Below are 20,035 nucleotides of genomic sequence, written 5' to 3'. Positions count from 1 at the left end.
TACTCTGCCTCGCTAAATACATTTCACTCTCTCCACTGCTACTTAATACTACTACCACTATTTTTTGTCTGTAAATTGCGTGTGTTATGAAGGCTGATTTGTCTGTATGCAGAATGAAAATCCGGAGTTTTGGGTAGAAAAATCCCTGCTACCACCGTATGAGATCGGCTAACTCACCTTCAACTGAAAAAGCCCATATAAGAACTTCCCTCGTCACGACGAGAATCGAACCCAGGTCTTTGAACTCATCGAATGGCTCAATGTTCTGCTTGCACTAGGGAGGCACAAAACTCAATAATCCATTACTAGCGGAATGAAATAATCATGCAAAATTTATCAGCACAACTAGTAAGCACAATTAAAAATCAATGAAATGAATTAATAATATTGAATAATAGTAAATATTTATTATATTTTATTAGTTTAAATTAAATATCTTTTAATAGTTGAATTTCAATGGTTGTTTTTTTTCTGACATTAATAATTTTTTTAGGTTATTAATGGATTGCTATAAGTCAGGTGGCGCTTGAATCTATAACCACGTGGTTGCATGGGTTGCTGTTGATGGTGGTAATTTTGTTATGCTTAAAACATATGTAAATATACCTATACAGTTATTCGAAATATAGATTAAAACGTGGACTTAAAATAAGTTTGGTGTTATTAGTCAGTGTAAGTATTATTGTATAACTTTATGATTTAATGGTTAAGGTGTTTAATTTTTTGTCATTGCCGCAAAAACTTGAAGGCCATTTATTTTATATTTTGTTGAAGTGCTAAAGTTTCGTGAGTAAATGGATGTTATATAAAAGGGAGAAAGTAAATTATGACTAAGAAAAATGTTATTGTTACTGCTTAGATGCTATTCTAATATTCAAAACTTAGACTGATTGCACTGTACTACAGCCAGAAGTCGAATAACACTAGATAAAATGTTTACAGGTGGAACTAGCCTGTGATACTAAATTATTACTAATATTATGTGTTAACAAGAATGTAATAGGATGTGGATACACTTGCAAAACAACGTTTCCTAGTATTAAAGATGGATTCTCTGCACCTTTCACATTATTTGAGAAACTCAGATTTTAGGAATATATTTTATAACGCACAGATTAATTAACAATAGCAAATTAGGCATAAGTTTAGTTCACTGTATTTGTTATTTTTCAGCAAAGCCTGTGTGACTGAAACAAAGTAATGAGTAAAACTTAACATTATTGGTCTCTCATAGTCATGCTGGGAAAATGAATTTATTTCGTGGTTATCTGAAAGTATTGATAAATGAATATATAATTAATGCTGTGTCAGGAAACCTGCTAATCAGTTGATCAGTGGGGTCCTTTCCTTCTCATGCATATGGATTGTATCCATATTTTTTTGCAAAACATTTTCTGTAATGCTTGTGATACATTAAGAATTTTTGATATTTAACTAACCATAGTTAATGGTAAGCTCACAGAAATTTTGACGACTACAATAAACATATTTTAGGCTCTTTTTTTTTTTTCTCTTTTTTTTTTATGGGAAAAACAGCAGTTATTAAATGAATTACCATCTGATCTCTGAATTGCAAATAAATTGCCATCACTGTCAAATACCTGACAGTGATGTGGTGAAGAGAATACTGTAATGAATACTTAAATGACAACACCTGCCCACATATTCTTGAATGCTTACAATATCAAGTTCTTAATATCTTGCCATTGATGCCATCTGTTCATTCCTCTAGTTTTTCTTAGAAAAACTTTTACTTTTCACACAACTCTCAAATCTCTAAGTCAAAATTGGTAAAATACATAAGGTAAATCCATTTTCTGTTATTTATTTATTGGTTTTGAACATTTGTATGCTCCTGGTTAGGTATTGTGGATAATTTCTCTTATGATTCACGTGGTTCATAAACTCAGTGCATGCTAAGTGTGAAAACAAATTTGTCCAGGGTGGAGTTTCTTTTAAAATGTAGCAAACAGTGAGTAGCAAATGTTCGCACATCAGGAACAACAGCAATTTAATATAAATAAATCAACATTTAATATTTAATTCAAATGACTTAATAACAAACTGATGTCTGTTATGCATTAAAAATTCAAGTAGCATCAACTGTTGATATTCAAGTAGCATCAACTGTTGATATTCACAAGCTCAAATAGAGAATTACATATAAATATTAAGTCAGCTAATTTGTACAGTTCAAACCTGTAACACAATTCAAATTACCGTACTTCGAGTCCTTAAGTCTTAAATAACTTAGGGTTAAGTTTCTTATAATTGAGTTCACAGCACATTTATTCAACATAATCTGCACTTCACCATGATAATCATTACTCATTAGTTTTGACATTAAAACTTAATGTTCCAGTACACTGTCATATTGCTTCCTTACTTCTTAATATAAAAACACATCAGCTTACCTCTCATAACATTCTATAAAAAACAGTGTAGTGTAGCCTCCATCTGGGAATGCTAAATTTTAAAACCTTACATTTAGTGTTAAATTGACATCCACATTCATTTGCCCACCTTTCCAGCTGATTGAAATCCTCTCAAAGTCATGACATCAGCACTTACTAATAATCTTGCCAAGCTTCGTATCATCTACAAACAACTGAACCTTCCTACTCTCAGATACTGCTACTCCATACACATCTATCTCAGTGATATTTGTCAGAAAGGTGATTACCAATCCAATGCACTAACTTATATGTAAACTCAAAAATTGAAACTTAAATATCACCTTTATTATACAGCACCCTTTCCGAAATCAAATACCTTTGCAAAATTCAGAAAATAACAGTGTATTGTTCCCTCCACCATGTTGCTACCTAAGACATTTGTCTTTCAAGACAAATTAACTTAGCTCTTTTCTTCAAATTTTTCCTAAAACATTTCTACATGTCTGGTATTAATATACTATATGGACTAGCATTTTCTTTTTCCTTTATTTTTTTGCCTTGTCTGATGACTCAGAAAAATTCCTCCCCTTCCTTAGCGAAACCTTTTCAGGACCTTATGTACAAATAAATCTTGTCGTTCAGTTTCCCATTTTGGAATTTACCCACATCACCCTACATGAAACTATCTGCCATTCAAGAAGTTTATTTTTAATGTTGAATGCTATTGCTGCACCTTCCTTTTCCTTATAGATGTTGTTTAAACATAACAAAAGTTATGGCTTTATCTCATTGTAACACCAATTACATTGACATGTACTCTAATTTTCCTGCCAGTACCTTCACCTTTCTATTGATGGTGCTTATCCCCATTTCTGCTGATCTGTTGTTTGAGTTGACCCAGTAATAGTATAATAGTATTTTCACTATTTGCCCTGGATCCCTGGAAAAAAACAAAAAAAAACAAAAAAAAAAAAAAAAAACAGTGGTGGTATATCCCACCTTGCATGGCATTTCATTGTGTTGTAACTTCAATTTGTTTTTTGATTTAATCCAATACAGTTTAGTTAGCTAAATTTAAAATTGCCATTGCATCATTATTTGTTTTGTATCCAGGTAGATAGCAACTAATGGAGAATACACCATGAAAAGATGAATTGAACATTAAGTCAGAACCCATGGTCACTTCTCTGATTTCTTAAAGGCTATGTGAAGTGTCCTCCAAGTTATTCAGCTTTGATCTTTAAGCAACCTCAAATAAATATCCATCATAGGCCTCCCATGATAAGTCTACTGACTATGGAGTTTAGCGTGATAGTAATATAATCCTTTTATTCAGAGGACAGGATTTCATAGTGTTTATTGCATCTAAAATTAGAAAATTTTTGCTATTACTATCTATTCATTGATTAATTTTCACTAGGCCACCAATCAACAGAACACTTAATGCAGTCTATTTTCAAAATTCTTTATTAAGAAAACATGTTTAATCCATTATTTTATATAAAATAACATAGTCTTTTTAGTAAAAGAAGACAAGTTAATATAATTAAGTTTCTTATAACTTATTAATGCTTTGTTCTGTTGTATTATTTTCTTTTATTATAGAAAAGTATATTTAGTTTAATGCAGGATTTTTATATATATTTTAGACGATTATGTCCACTCGTGAAATTCAGCGTGTATTAGCTCAGTTTAAAACAGAGACTGGAGAAGAAGTTGGTAGACCATTCGATTTGCCAATTGATATTACTCTTGATCAGCTCAAACTTGTATGTAATGCTGTACAACAAAAGGCAAGTATTTGTTATTCTGTGTACATAATTGGTTCACTTTATTTGTGAAATCAGATATCATAATTTTATTTTCTTCAATATCATAATTGAAGAAAATGCATATCAAATCTTAAGCATTTTCTGGAATTTTAATTCAGTTTGTAAAATTGAAAATCTTTTTCCAAATAAATTTCCTTTTAGAGGTAAGAACTTGGAACACTAAAACACGATAAATATAAAAAATTTATTGAACATAAGCAATCGATATTCTGCACTGATTACCATGAAATAAGTGTGTATCCTTCCAAAGGATTATATGTTCGTGTCTATACCAAAGTGTGCATACAAGCAAGCTTCCAATTTGTGAAATTTACCAGTTCTTTTTGTTCACCATTTCTTTTTTTAGAAGCAGGTTCATTGGTACAAGTCTGGGTTAAGAATTTTTATTATTTTATATTTTTCTGTATAATGTGAAACCTTGTTCTTGAAACTATACATGAATCATTCTCAAGCCACTTTAGATCTTGAAGAAGTGGGATAATGGTTTCACATCATGCAGTGAAATTCATTACCTGAATACAGTTACAAACATCCATGTTCGTAGCAAGATTTAAACCTGCAGCCTATGGAGTGGATTGCAGGTGTGCTAACCATTCAGCCGAACAGGCTGATATTTGTAAATAGCACTTAAATTTGAACCATTGTTGAACCTCTCTAAATTGTTTTGATGATTCTGGTTAATTTATTTTAAAATATGTTTTACTCATGATAATTTTGTGAATTTATTATTGCTTATTAATTACTTATGTTCATAAGTAGCTGTGATAATATTGAAATACCAGCTAAAACAGTTTAGCTGGTATTTATTTCTTTTAATAGCATTCTTTGATGCAGATTGTAATTTTTATTCTTTCAGGAAGATAATGACATACCATATTTGTTCTTTGTAAATGATGTGGAAATAACTGAGACTTTAAAGAAGGCACTAGAAAATGTGGAGATAAGTGCTGAAAAGGTGCTGGATATAATATATGTACCACAAGCTATTTTTCGTGTGAGAGCAGTAACTCGTTGTACCAGCTCAATTCCAGGTCATGCAGAGGCTGTTATTTCTGCTTCATTTAGTCCTGATGGAAGGTAACTGTAAATTTTTTTCACATATATTGAAAATTTCAGTGTCATATTCCATAAAGGATCTTTAATTAATGTTGATTGTACAACCAATGATGACATAGCACTGACAAACAAGAATGAAAGTAAAGTTTTCAGTTATGTCATATATGAATCATACAGTAAGCAAAGAAATGAAAGGTAAAATGCTTTTTTAAATGATTTCAATATTTCTTCAATTAACAGATACTGAGACCCTTCTGATGCACTAGAGTTTGCTGCTATTTACCTTACTCTGAAATGTGTCGCACCCAAGTTATTATTATTATTTGAGACCTCCAGAGAGTCAAGGATTCATTGAAGGAGACTATAAATCACCTAAGCTAGCTATTATACCTTCCCTTAAATTCATTCAGATTAGATGCACTCACTACCCCTAAGGGCAAATTATTCCATTCACTCACTGCTCTCTGGGAGAAAAACCTAGCTCTTACCCCTTTCTTGACTGTGAACAAACTTAACTTCCATGGATGGCCCCATGTTCTCTCCCCACCTTCCATATAACAAAAAATTTCATCAGTTGAAATGCTATAACACCCATTCAAAATTTTATAGACTTGTATCATATCACCTCTCTTTCTCCTGTTGCCCAGAGTTTACAATCCGCATACTTGCAATCTGTCCTCATAATCCAAATCCCATGATCTGGATATAATCTTTGTAACTCTTCTTCTCACCTTTTCCACAGCTTCTTTATCCCCTTGGAAGCTTGGAGACCAAATCTGCACACAATAATCCAGGTGTGGTCTTATCAAAGTCTTATAAACAGGCAAAATGACTTCCTTACCCTTACATGTCAAGGTTCGCTTCAACATCGCAATTATCCTCTGAGTTGTATTTGCAACTTTTGCTATGTGACCTCAGCTATCAGCTAATGCCTTTTTGTTCCCATATAGGGAGTAGGCAAGGCCATTTTTTAGACCTAACTTTTGGAGACTGAGTGGACAGTTCAATCTCCGCTGGTAGCCAATCAGAGATAGCTGGCCCAAGGCTATTACTAAATAGTTGGCACGCAGCGAAGAAGGCGGCTAGTAAGTGCCGCCATCTGGTGGTCCCTAACACAATATATTTAATGTCTGAAAATAGTGTGGGTTCGATGGTCGATTTTCTTAAGTTTGCGGGACGAAAAACCCAAGTTTCCGGGAGGAAAAACCCGCTGGTCCGTGCTAGAGATCGACTAACTCTGGAACCGATCAAGAAAAGGCTTAGAAAAAGTTCCTCTGGTCTGCGACTAGATTCGAAAGCATTTTGTTGTGCAGTCAAGCGCTGTAGAGTGCAAACACCACTTCTATTGAGCTACACAGGCTCCTCACTATGTGACCTTTGAACTTATTCTTATCCACCAATACACCAAGACCCCTTACTTCTGCAGTTTCTTGTAGCATAACCATGCTAATATAATATGCCACTGGAACTCTAATTGTGCCAAAGTGCATAACTTGACACTTACTAACATTAAACTGATAGCCATTTTTGTTTGCCCAAATTTCCAGTCTATTCAAATCATTTTGTAATTGCTGAATATCAGTAGCATCCTTGATTGCCCTGCCTATCTTCACAACATCAAAACAAATATTTACCAAAGAAATAATAGCACACACACAGCATAGAAAAACTCAAAACTAGAAAAGCACCTGGCATTGATCAAATATATGCAGAATTCTTAAAAGCAGGAAAGGAACAATTTTTGGAACCATTAAAAACATTATTTGAAAGGATCTACAAAAACGAAGCAGTACCTACTGATTGGACCAAATCAGTCATAACTCCTATATACAAAAAGGGAGATAAAACAGAATGCAATAATTACACAGGCATTAGTCTCCTCAGTATTCCAAGTAAGGTTTTTATGAAATATTCCAAAAACAAATTAAGCTATATATAGAACTGGCACTAGGAGAAGAACAAGCCGGTTTCAGACCAAGGCGAAGCACAATCGATCAATTCACCTTAAGACAGCTAATAGAAAAAACACTAGAATACAACCAAAGTTGCTACATAAATTTCATAGACTTTTGTCAGGCATTTGATTCAATCTGTAGAAGAGAACTATGGAAAACTGGAAGAATTTAGAATTCCCAACAAAACCATAAGAATAATAAAGAATCTGTATGAGAAATCTGAAAGTGCAGTATGAATGGAGGACACCTTAACGAACTGGTTCCACACAGAGAGTAGAGTAAGACTGACGCAATCTATCACCAGACCTGTTCAATCTTACACTGGAAGAAGCAACCAATCAGGCCTTAAACAATGAAGACTCCGGAATCAAAATATATGGGGAATATATGACAAATTTAAAATTTGCAGGCGACATTGCATTACTTGCAAGCACAGAAGAAAATCTACAGCGAATTTCTGATAAAATAAAGGAGGAGTGTATAAAATCTGGATTAAACATTAATATAGACAAAACAAAAATTATGCAAATAGGAAAAAGAAGCACCAATCTGAAAATTGAAATTGATAGTAATAATCTAGAGCAGGTAGAAAACTTTACCTACCTTGGAGGAGTTATTGAGTACAATGGTGAAATTATAAAAGATATAAACAGATGAATCAGTCAAGCATCCAAAACTTTTGGACAGCTTATTAAAATATGGAAGTCAAGAGACATCAAACAAGTAACAAAAATAAGAATCTATGAAACAGTGCTCCTCCCAATACTCCTCTATGGAAGTAAATGCTGGAATCTCAAAAAGGCTGAAGAGAAAAAAATTATTAGTTACTGAAATGGGTTGGCTAAGAAGATTACTTAGATTATCTCTGCTGGATTGACTAAGAAACTAAGACTCCCGGGACAGACAGAAGTGGAAAGAGTTCATTTGGCCTCATCATCATCCACATAGATGATGGAAGAGAGAAGAAGAAGAATTGTGCATGTGAGAAGGTACACACTGTAGTTCAACAGATTTGTGATTTATAACATTTAATAGTTATTTAGATGTAAAATATCACTTGAGAAAGGTAAATAAAAAGAGAGAGAGTTAGTGAGACTAGTTTCTTGGTTGCTGAAAGAGAATACATTTGTATATGTTAGAATACATGAATATGTTTATTTCTGTAGAGTGCAAGATTTGTCAAATTAGAGGTGTGCTATCATCACTAACACTGGATTGAATTTTAAGTAAATCGGAGAAGGTTGTTTTCATATAAGAATAGAAAAATAAGTGAAAGGATGGAGCTCTGTACTGAATTCATTGTGAAGTTTGTTATTGTTATCTGAGGCCTTCAGGGAGTCAATGACTCATTCAAGAGATGTTATATATCACTCAAACCAACTAGTGTACCTTCTCTTAAACTAAATCATTAGATATGCTTACTGCTTGAACAAATTGTTCTACTCACCCACTGCCCTGTGAGAAAAAAATCTAACTCTTACCCCTTTCTTAACTATGAACAAACGTAACTTCCATGGATGCCCTTGTGTTCCCTCCCCACCTTCCATATAATGAAAAATTTCATCAGAATATATTCTGTAATACCCATTAAGAAGTTTATAGACCTATATCATATCATCCCTCTTTCATAAAAACTAGGCATATTAAGTGTAAGGAAACAATCTTTGCACATGAAGTATCTTCATGATTGGGCCACTTGTATATAGAGGCTGATGACAGCATCGGTTGTCTTAGTACCCCATAATGCGAACACACACCCTTTAGGATGTGTGTAATGCTATGCATTATGGGAAGGGCTGCTATCCAGATCAGTTTCGACCTTTAATGAGGTCACATCAATGGGAGACAGCCCCAGAAGAGATACGAATGTAAAAGTCATATATTTCCCATGTACAGGAATACCTTGTATAGCACGGTTTTGAACAATGCGGTTTTTATTATTACATACACTGACATTGTCAACGGTGACCGGTGATTCCCGGGCACCGCAAGTGAAGTCAAGAGGCACATTTATGCAGTAGTTATTCGATTGGCTCTCATGCAGACACGTTCTTTCCCCGCAGCATTTTATTATTTACATTAATATTAGTATTTAATATTTTTTTATTATTTAAGTATGAGTGAAATGAGACAAAACAAACAAGACACTGTTGGAGTAACAAAAAAACGCAAGTGGGTGACATTAGAGAAGAAACTTGAAATTATAAAATTTTACGAGAATGGTGCTTCGTTTGCTAAAATCGCACGTGAGAAATGTACGAACAATTATTCAGAGCAAAGAAAAGATTAAACAACATGGAATGAGCACCACTTCTTATATGTCAAAAGTGATCACGAGAAATCGATCTTCTACAATGGAAAATATGGAACGCCTTCTAATGATCTGGATTGAAGATTGTAATCAGAAAAAGATTCCTTTGAGTCAAATGATAATCCAGGCAAAAGCAACTAGTCTATATGACAAAATGAAAGAAAATGAAAGCAAAAATGAAGGAGGTACAATCGGTGAAACTTTTATAGCAAGTCGCTGGTGGTTCTACGATTTCAAAACGTGTATGGAACTCCATAACGTAAGAATCCAAGGTGAAAGTGCAAGTGCTGACACTAAAACTGCAGAATTATTTCCCAATGAATTGAAGGAGCTTATTGAGAAGGAAGGCTACACAGATGATCAAATTTTTAACGCTGACGCGACTGGCTTGTTCTGGAAAAGAATGCCATTGTGCACATTTCTAGCAGAGAAGGAAAAAACACAAGCTAGGTATAAAGTGTCAAAAGACCGATTGACACTTTTACTAGGAGGTAATGCATCAGGTGATTTAAAATTGAAGCCACTGCTAGTGTACAGAGTGAAAAACCCAAGCGCTCTTAAGGTCTTTACAAAGAACATTTACCTGTTCATTGGCATTCGAATAAAAAAGCGTGGGTGACTTGTTCAATTTTCGAAGACTGTTTTAAAACCTGTTTTTGCCCTGAACTTAAAAGCTATTGTAAAAAGAATTCCTTTTAAAATTTTTATTTTATTAGACAATGCGCTAGGCCATCCAACTCTATTGACTGACTTAGATGAAAATGTCAACATTCATTTTTTCCCCCCAAACACAACATCAATTCTGCAGCCGATGGATCAAGGTCAAGGCTTACTATTTAAGATGAACTTTTGCTCAAGCTATTAAAGCTGCAGCAGAAGAAGATTCTTGGACTTTGAGTGAATTTTGGAAGAAATTTAACATAAAAGATGCCATTCAAAATATTTATGAATCTTGTCAAGAGGTGACTCAAAGCAACATGAGAGCCGTATGGCATAATATCTTGCTGCATTGTTCAAAGGACTTTGTTGCTTTTGTAACACCGAAATTGTGCAGTGTGAAAAAATGTATTGATTCTCATTCAAATGATCTGGATGATGAGACCCTTTTGGAGTTGGAACAACAACGAGCCCATGAAGCAGAAGAAGACGAAGATGACCCCCCACTGATGTCATGGTTGAAGAATTTTCCTTTGCTGACCTTTCAACTTTTGTGAGAAAAATCAATGAAGCTTCCAACTTTCTCATAAATGCCGACCCGAATTTGGAAAGAAGCATCAAAGTGAGATGGAGTCTCAATAATGCCATCAAATGCTACAGAAATCTAGTACCTGAAGAGACAAAGAAGACAAGGATGGTTCAATGAACACTAAAAGACTACTTTAGTAAAAAGTGAATTACTCTATGCTAAAATTGAAGCAATATTTGTTTTGTTTTCTACAACTTTTATATCAGATTAACCCTTTAACATACAAAGACATCTGTGACACGTCTTTTGTTTATTGCACCAAAATTGATTTTTTTGAATTTTGGTTTCACATATAAATACAACCGAATATAGATGCTAGACAATCTTGTGCCTATTTCATTTCAGCTGAGAAAAGTTGCCAATGGCATGTATCGGCTATTTCATTTGCGTTTGCACAAAAGCATCATTATTTTTCAAATAATGATGAATTTGATCCAGCAAATCACCCTTGCCCAAAAAATTGGCAGACAAACGACCAATTTCTGATTTTTAATGGGTACGTTAAGGGGTTAAAAGGATTTTATTTGTTATTCAGTTAATAAAAATAACATTTTTTTTTTTTTTTTTCATTTTTAAAGATTTTTATTATCCTAAATTTTTGTGATAAACAAATTAATTGAAAACCTTTATAAATAGACCTCGAACAACGTGGTTTTCCATAGCGCAGACTCTACTTGGAACCAATTAACTGCGCTATACAAGCTATTCCTGTATAAGTAATCAAAAGCACACCTTAATATTAAAATACTCTGGATTAGAGATTAGAGATATATGCTGAAAAAAGGGAAACTTTGTCCTGATTTGTTATGATGCATGTAACAATAAGTTTTGCTTCAGCCAGCCAAATACTGAATCTTTCTACTGGTTTGGCTGAAGCCAGATATTTGCAAAACATGCTGAATCAGCCAAAGTATAACTGAATATTCAGCTCATCCCTGCTTAAACCCTCTAAAAATTATATCAGTGAACATTTTTCAGCAGAACTGGCATTGTCATGCCTGCAATAACGTGACCACTATTTATCTAATGTCCTTTTACAGGTGAATTACTGACTCACCAACCTTTCTACTTCCATTCGTCTTTTATTCTGTCTGCTGTAATTCTTTGCAGTAGCCTTCCTCACAGTTTAATTTGCTATGTATTTTGTAGCCTTGTGGTTTGGAGTGATATTTTAAAAAAATATATATAGCAATTACAATTTTTGGTATATTTTCACTGTGGTAATTTTCCTTTATAATAGCATTGTGTCTGAGAGACTCTGATCAGAGCTTTTTGGTGGTTTGTTTTAGCAAGTGAATTTGATATAATTTTGTTTCCTGTAACGAGTGTCAATTGTCTTAAGATTTTACACATCTGAAACACTTTATTTTGATTACATGATATAAATTATAATATGCTGTGCCGTTTGTAATTTTCTTTCATTCAGGTATCTTGCTAGTGGCTCAGGTGATACTACAGTAAGATTCTGGGATGTAAATACAGAAACACCTCAGTTCACATGCACAGGTAATTTGATTGCAATAGTTTAATTATATTCTATATTAATTATGATAATGTACTGATAAATGGAGAAGTATTTGTTTCTTACCACTACGTTTTGTAAAAATTTAAAGAACTAAAGATAGACATTATTGAAGTACTCTTTGTGAGAGTACTAATTTGTGCTATTTAGACAAAGAAGACTAAAACAGGCTAGATCCTTTAAATAATATCTCTAAGATTTTTTCAGGCAGTATTGATCAGAGAAAGGAGGAGAAATGGGCATTAGATTTTCATCAATTCTTAAGACATCCACATTTAATAGGATTTATCATTAAACATGGATGAAGCTAGATAACAAAGAGGCTTCCATATAGCCTATAATTAGCTGAGAACTAAACTGGGTTTCTGTGCCCAGTCCTCATTTTCTCAAGATGCACCGTGGATTTAGTAGTTATTCATTTGCACAACATAATTAAATAAAAGTCAGCTACTGAAGCAACTTCAGTAGAACTCAAGATAGGAATGATCAATGTGTGAAGCCCTTGAAAGAGGTGGAGATATCAGAATTACAGAAATAATATTTTATTTGGGCATTATTGATCAAGAAATGATAGTTGATATGGCATTTAAACCCCAGACATGAAGATAACCTTCCTGAATGAGATTCAGTCTGAATTAGATTGATGCAGACAAATTTCAAATGAAAAATTGAATGATGAAACATTTAATAATTGATTGCACTAAATCATTGTGTGTGTGTGCTGAGGAACAAGAGAATACAGAAAAAATAATTTTTTTTTTTTTTTTTTTTTTTTTTTTTTTTTTTTTAATACTTAATCAGATTAGGTGAATCTTAGATGAGCAGAAATTCTCTGGAGAAAATTGGAGAACATATCTGTGGTAGCCTGTAATGAACTTTATCAATAGCAAAAACCATTATAGTGAATTTCTTGCTATAACAAGCTGCTGAAAAGTCCCACTTAAAACCTCCATACTGCCATTTCTATTTTAAAAGAAATTTGCTTATCATAAAACTCACTTTAATATACTATTCTCCCTAAAAATTTCTGTAGTGGGAGTTGATTAAGTTGATTATATCTTATGGATTTTTGTTCTGGACATGCACCAGGCAGACATTACTGATGCCAAATTCCAAAGATAAAAGATAACACAAAGATCACACTCACGAAAAAGGTTTTATTGATCACATTACTGTTGTTAGTGATATCATCCAACTTGTCCGGGATACAGATGTAAGCATTTGTATCTTGGAGAATTGAAATAGGAAGTGATCACAATCTTATTTTGAGTAGGCTATAAATGAGTATTGCAATGAAAAGGCAGGTATTTAAGAATGTTTTGACAAAGAATCCAACACCTTGAATAGTTTGAAGATATAATACATTAGTTCCACTACTGATACAAAGAATATTTTCAACTAATTTATTTGTATTTGATATACTAGTTCTGCCCCTGTGAAAATTAATATAAGAAACTTAATTGTTAGATTAACTTTTTAAACTGAAATTTCTCTAATTCTGCTTAATGAATAATTTTTTAAAATTCTTTTTATGCATATGATATAATAGGAGATTCCACAGAATTTTTGATAAAACTGTATATGATTTTCTGCTTCGAATTAAAAACTACAAAATGATAAAAAGGTTAAAAACAATGAAGTGTTTTAATACTAGGTAACAGCCTAACACAAAATTAAAGTTCCTTCACAGAAAGTATATTTTTGCTGTCTCTTGACCACCTCACTTTCCTATTTATAATCAAAATTCTTCGGGCTGTTTAGTTTACTGGCTTAATTATTGTTACAAGGAGGTACTTTTAAGCAGGCTTTGTGCCTGTGTGATTGTCTGGTATTTTGGATACAGTACTATAACAACCATCTTGGGAAAAGATAAAAGTGTGAAATTTTAAAGTACTGAAGCCGACTTTGATTCACTTTGTTGTTTAATTCTAAAAGTGATGAAGAGGGGCTAAAAAAATTTGCAAAATAAGGTTATGGACAAAAACTAAAATGAATTTGGTCGTGTTAAGAACATTTGGACTTCAGAGAATTCTGGGGATTGTTGGTGCCAGTTTCTAATTATGAGATGTGATAATGTTGAAAAAGCAAGTATTGATGACAATACAATATAGTATGAAGAAGTTCTGCCTGTAAGAGGCAGAACTTCCATGTGGTGTGACCCATGAACCACCAAGATCCCCCGAAATTGGGATCCTGGTGGTCTTACACTACTTTGGCAGGACGGGTGTTCCTGGATGGTCCAGACAGGATCAATTGGGTAATGGGCTTGCCTGCAAGGTCAATCGTGTTGTAATAAGTCTCCTTTCCCATAGTCTGAGGACATGGCCTAAGGCTTGCTGTGGTGCTTGTATAATGTCCAGGTAACCCTGGCATTCCATCCCTGAGCACAGTCATTGTTCCATATAGTGGGCATCCATGGTGGGTGGGGAACTCTGGCACTTAACAAAAAACCACTCGAGCACGAATCCTTCATCCTCAATCATTTCATGGTTCCTAACAAAGTCCCAGCTGAGTATTGATGCATCTTTCCATAACAGAAGTAAGAAACAAAAGACATGATACCAGTCTAAATATACCATTTTTTTTTTTTCATCATCTGTGGAACAGGGAGAAAAGCCAATAAGGAAAATGTCACACTTTCTCATTCAAAAGGGATTAGAAGGATTGGCAGGTTCTCCCAAAACAGTTAAGAAACTGTGTTCTGGCAACATCCTCATAGAAACATATCAACATTCCAAGAAATTTCTCAGAGCAACATAAATGGGTGAAATACCAATAACCGTTACACCCCATGAAACACTCAATTCCTGTAGAGGAGTGATCTCAGAATGGGATCTCCTAGGTGTTCTTGATGAGGAGATATGTTCAGGGCTGAAAGATCAGAGGGTGACAAGTATGAGATGCATCCTGATCTATAGGGATAGTCACCTGGTTTTAATCAGACCCATCATCCTTACCTTTGATAATCCTAAGCCTCCAACATCTGTTAAAGCAGGGTATCTCATTTGTCCTGTTAGACTGTACATCCCTAATCTACTAAGATGCTTCAAATGGGCTTGTCCAAACTGCCTGATGTGGTAGTAAAAAGCATGATAACCAATCTTGCTCTGCAAAGAAAGCTAAATGTAAACTGTCATGGATATTATTCAGCATACTCCCATGCATGTCAGAAGTGGAAAGATGAAAACAAAAGTTAGTTGCCACCACACTGAGATCCTCTTATGCTGAGAAGGTAACAGTTAAGAAAAAGTCAACAGCAGCTGAGACTCGTATGTCTATTCTATGATTTCATTAAAATCTATTCCATTAACACGTTCGCTGCCAACTACGAGTATACTCATAGTTGGTATATGAGCCACACAAGCCAGCTACGAGTATACTCGTAGTTGGTATATGAGCCACATAAGCCAGCTACGAGTATACTCGTACGATGCTTACCACTGGCAACGAGATTACCCATACTGACCTTGAAGAAGTGAAAATGCTTGGCTTGTGGAGCTAGCAGCAAAACTGTGTATACTCGTAGAAGGTATATGCTCCACACAAGCCAACTACGAGTATGCTCGTATGTCGCTTACCGCTGGCAACGAGATTACCCGTACTGACCTTGAAGAAGTGAAATTGCTTGGCGTACAGGAACAAACTATGACGAAGTGGCATGGCAGCGAACATGTTAAAGACAAACCACCAGATACTGCCACAGAAAAAATGGATACTTCAGTATCCACTGAATGTAACTTGAACTTACTTGGTGATCCTGGCATATCTGATGATGTATTGGCTATTTTTCCAGGGGAAAGAGATGGACACTGGTTGTCCATACTTTCCAAAATCTAATGAAAAATATAAACCTGACAAGTCTGATTTAAAATTTTTACAACAATACTATCATAGGTTTTGCCAGAATATCAAGCATCTGCTGCAGAAACAAACTTTTTTTTTGTTTCTGTCTGCAGGAAACTTATTTAAAACTCATTGAGGACCCTACCTTCAAGAATGTCAGTCTTGTACATAAGGACAGAACTGGAGATGGTCCTGCACATGGTGGAGTAGTTATTCTCGTGGTCAGTCATACTCCTTTCCATCATGTTCAGCTTAATACTGTGCTGGAAGCAGTAGTATTTCGCCCATCTGTGGGGTTTCTTATCACGGCATGCTCAATATATTAATTAATCCGAATTAAATGAAACAGAATTTGATAATCTCATAATGCAGCTGCCTCAGCCCATGCTCCTAATGGATGACTTTAATGGACATAACACTCTTTGGGATAGTATTAACATGAATAGATGAGGTCATATTATTTATTGAATGCTCAACAACCATGACCTCTCCCTTATTAATAATGAAATAAATACTTTCTTCATATGCCTGCCTGCTTTTATTCTGTGGTCAGTCTTTACAAATCTGCTCCCCTGCCATATTTCCACTTCTCACATGGGATGTTGATGAAAACATATATGGAAGTGACTGTTATCCCATTACTAGCACCTATGTCTTCACAGAAGCCATGTCTTACTACAGACTCCTGTGGAAAATGGACCAGGCAAAATAGAATACATTTTCCCATCTTGCTAAATTTAATATGAAGCAGTGACATATATGTCTGCAGCAATTCCAAAAACATTGTCCTGATTTCCGAAGCCTTGGTGAAACCCAGAGTGCCAAGCAGCCAAAAAAAGATCAAGATAGAGGGCATATTTCGTCGATACCCTGTCACAACAAACTTAATTGCATTTAAAGTTGCCTGGACCAAAGGACTTTATGTGAGGCAGTCGGAGTCAAAAACTGTCCTGGATTAAACTTGCATCATCTATTTATTAATCAAACAACCAGTGCAAAAATTGTATGGCATAAAATATCCAGAAGATAAAAGGTAGATACAGAACACTGAGATTGTCTCCTTGGAACATAATTGATGTATTGTTGCTGATCCCAAAGCTATTGCAGACACTTTGGACTTTGCCAGGATCTCAGAAACAGTTTCCTATCATCTTTTTAATTTTGAAAGCGCAACAAGAGAAACAGTGGTTAAGCTTTTGTACCAAGGGGATAGAGCCATACCATCAGCCATTTGTTAAAGAACTCAAAAGAGCTCTTTTGCTGTCTTCCACTAGTGCAATAGGCCCTGATGACATCCATTACGAGATAATAAAACACCTCTCATCATCTTATATGGATCTCTTTCTCTTACTGTATAACAGAATATTTACAGAGGAACAGTTTCTGGACTCTTGGCATAAATCAGTTGTCATTGCTATCCCAAAGCCAGGCAAGGATTCTGAATAGGCCAACGATTATTGTCCAATTGTCTTTGTAAGGTCTTGGAAAAAATGATACTTTTCTGGTACTTAGAAAGCAACAAACCTCTTTCCAGCACGCATTGTGGCTTTCATAGACCTTGGACCATTTAATCCATCTAGAAACATGTATAAGAGATCCTTTCCTGAAATGAGAATATGCGGTTTCAGTGTTCCTCAACATGGAAAGACACAGCCTTGAGATAGAGCATGTTAAAAGACCTGTTTAATCTTGGTCTAAGGCAGTGTTTCTCAACATTGTTTGGATCATGCCCCACCTCAACGTCTCAAAGATTTTGATGCCCCCTCTAGCAAAATAGTCAGTCAAGTTCTGAAAAAGCATAATATAAATATGTACATGTACATTTTCAAATCCCCCCCCCCCCTTGTGGGGCGTATGCCCCACGTTGAGAAACACTGGTCTAAGGGAACACCTTCCTGTTTTTATTATGAACTTTCTGTTCACTCATGTCTTTCTTGTCCATTAGAGAAACACATCATCTTGGCCCTATCATCAATAAGAGGGAGTTCCTCAAGGCTCTGTGTGAATGTTGACCCTCTTTGCTATTAAAGTGACCTCAGTTGCAGAACAGATTCCTCCCATAGTAGGTGATTGCCTTTATGTCAATGATTTCACAATTTACTGTCACTTCTGTAATATGAGGGTCATTGAAAGACACTTCAACAATCAGTCATGCCTCTTTATGGACTGTTGAACATGGGTTCAGGTTATCTGCAGAAAAAACTGTCAGAAATTCACTCTCTGACCCGATCCTGATTTAAGAATGCGACAAACTATTATCCCCATAGTTCCAGAGGCCAAATTTTTGGGACTCGTCTTTGACAGAAAACAACATTTTTTGTACACACGCGTCATCTTCAGGATAAGTGCAAAGAAGCATTGAATATCCTTCACACTATCCTCTACAGAATGGGGGGGGGGGGGTGATCAATATTCCTTACTCCTCATTTATTATGCACTTTTATGTTCAAAGCTTGATTATGGTTCTGAGGCTTGCAGTTCTGCAAGAGAGAGCACACTCTGGTGGTTGGACCTTATCCACCATCAGGATGTCTGAATAGCTGCTGGTGCTTTTTGCACATTGCCCATTCAAAGTCTTTATGTTGAATCAAATGAGCCCTCTGTATCACTCAATCACAAATGTTTTCAAGCACTCAGATTGAAAACATTTGTCTCTTAATTATGCCCTAAAAATAAAGTCCCTTCTTGATTATCCTACATGGACTATTCTCTTTTATCTGTGTTGGGAGGTCCAATATCATGCATGTCAGACTGCCATTCATATTTTTTGGAATGCATGTTAAAGAGGTTATGGAAGCTGTTGGCATGAATGTTGATAACATCCATGCCAATAGCTTGACAGTTGACAACATTACCTGCACCAAACAAAACAGTATTCCTTCATTGCAGGTTTGTACCCCCATCCTGCAACCTCTCACTTTGTCAACTACATAAATCTCATACGCCATCATTGTCTACTTTCAGTAGTTCAATGCACACAGAGCAGCCGACTCTGATTTCTTGTCCATCTATATTGATGGTTCAAGATCAGTGATCTCTGTTGATTGTGCTTCTAAACATTACTACCTCCAAATAGATTCCACTTGACTAGTAATTATGCAGCAGAATTGCATGCCATTTGGCTTGCACTTGTGCATATAAAAGAAACTCCTACCAAAAGTGTAATTTATATAGACTCTTTGAGTTCTTTAGCTACATGCTTTCTCTCTCCTCTTCAGTGTATAATGCACATCCATTGCTTGGTGAGGTGATACAACTTTTACAACAGCTGCATTGAAATTAAGGCAAATTCCATGACAGATGCATCTGCAACTAATGCTTTTTTGACATACTGTTTGACAGTCCCATATACCAACTACACACACACACACATACACACAGGTTATGAAATCATAGTTAATTGTCTAATGCAATGCTCTTGGCTGGAAGCATTGACAAAGAAATTGCATGATATTAAGCATTAGCAGTCTAGTCAACATAAGAACAGAAGAGAGGAAGTTGTTCTTGTTAGGCTCTGCATAGGTCGGTCATGTTACAAATTCTTATTTATTGACAGCTGATGACCCACTGATATATGAGAAATGCGACACCCGTCTCACCATTAGTCATATTCTGATGAAGTGTCAACACTTCAGACAAGAGAAAAATAAGAATTTTACTTATCTGGCCGATCCCTCTACACACAGACAGATGATATCAGACTCGGACAAATTGCATGCCATTTTACATAGAATTAACCCATTCGAATGTGATTATAAATTGGTTTATATATGTAGGTACTGCATTGTAGCTACTAAACCTTGTTCATATATTTTGCTTATTCATTTATCTCTTTTATAACTATTTATTTATCAATATCCTGTGTACTGGTGCA

At 35.0% G+C, this 20,035-nt stretch overlaps 1 protein-coding gene across 1 annotated transcript in view; it reads left to right on the top strand.

Moving 5' to 3' along the window:
• The first annotated feature begins 550 nt into the window (after nucleotides 1–550).
• Nucleotides 551–20,035, top strand: part of Nle (notchless protein homolog 1) — a 97,364-nt gene continuing 77,879 nt past the window's right edge. The window contains exons 1-4 of the mRNA XM_090410163.1: nucleotides 551–672; nucleotides 4,046–4,189; nucleotides 5,085–5,305; nucleotides 12,223–12,302. Of these exons, the coding sequence (XP_090266289.1) occupies nucleotides 4,052–4,189; nucleotides 5,085–5,305; nucleotides 12,223–12,302 (439 nt within the window). The 5' untranslated portion in view covers nucleotides 551–672; nucleotides 4,046–4,051. The remainder of the gene's footprint in view (nucleotides 673–4,045; nucleotides 4,190–5,084; nucleotides 5,306–12,222; nucleotides 12,303–20,035) is intronic.

Source organism: Typopeltis vanoorti, chromosome 20 (assembly GCF_054136105.1).
Source record: "Typopeltis vanoorti isolate ZY-2024b chromosome 20, IOZ_Tvanoo_1.0, whole genome shotgun sequence".
Taxonomy (NCBI): Eukaryota; Metazoa; Arthropoda; class Arachnida; order Uropygi; family Thelyphonidae; genus Typopeltis; species Typopeltis vanoorti.
The sequence above is the reverse complement of the archived record's forward strand: the minus strand, read 5'-3'. Positions and strand labels throughout refer to the sequence as shown.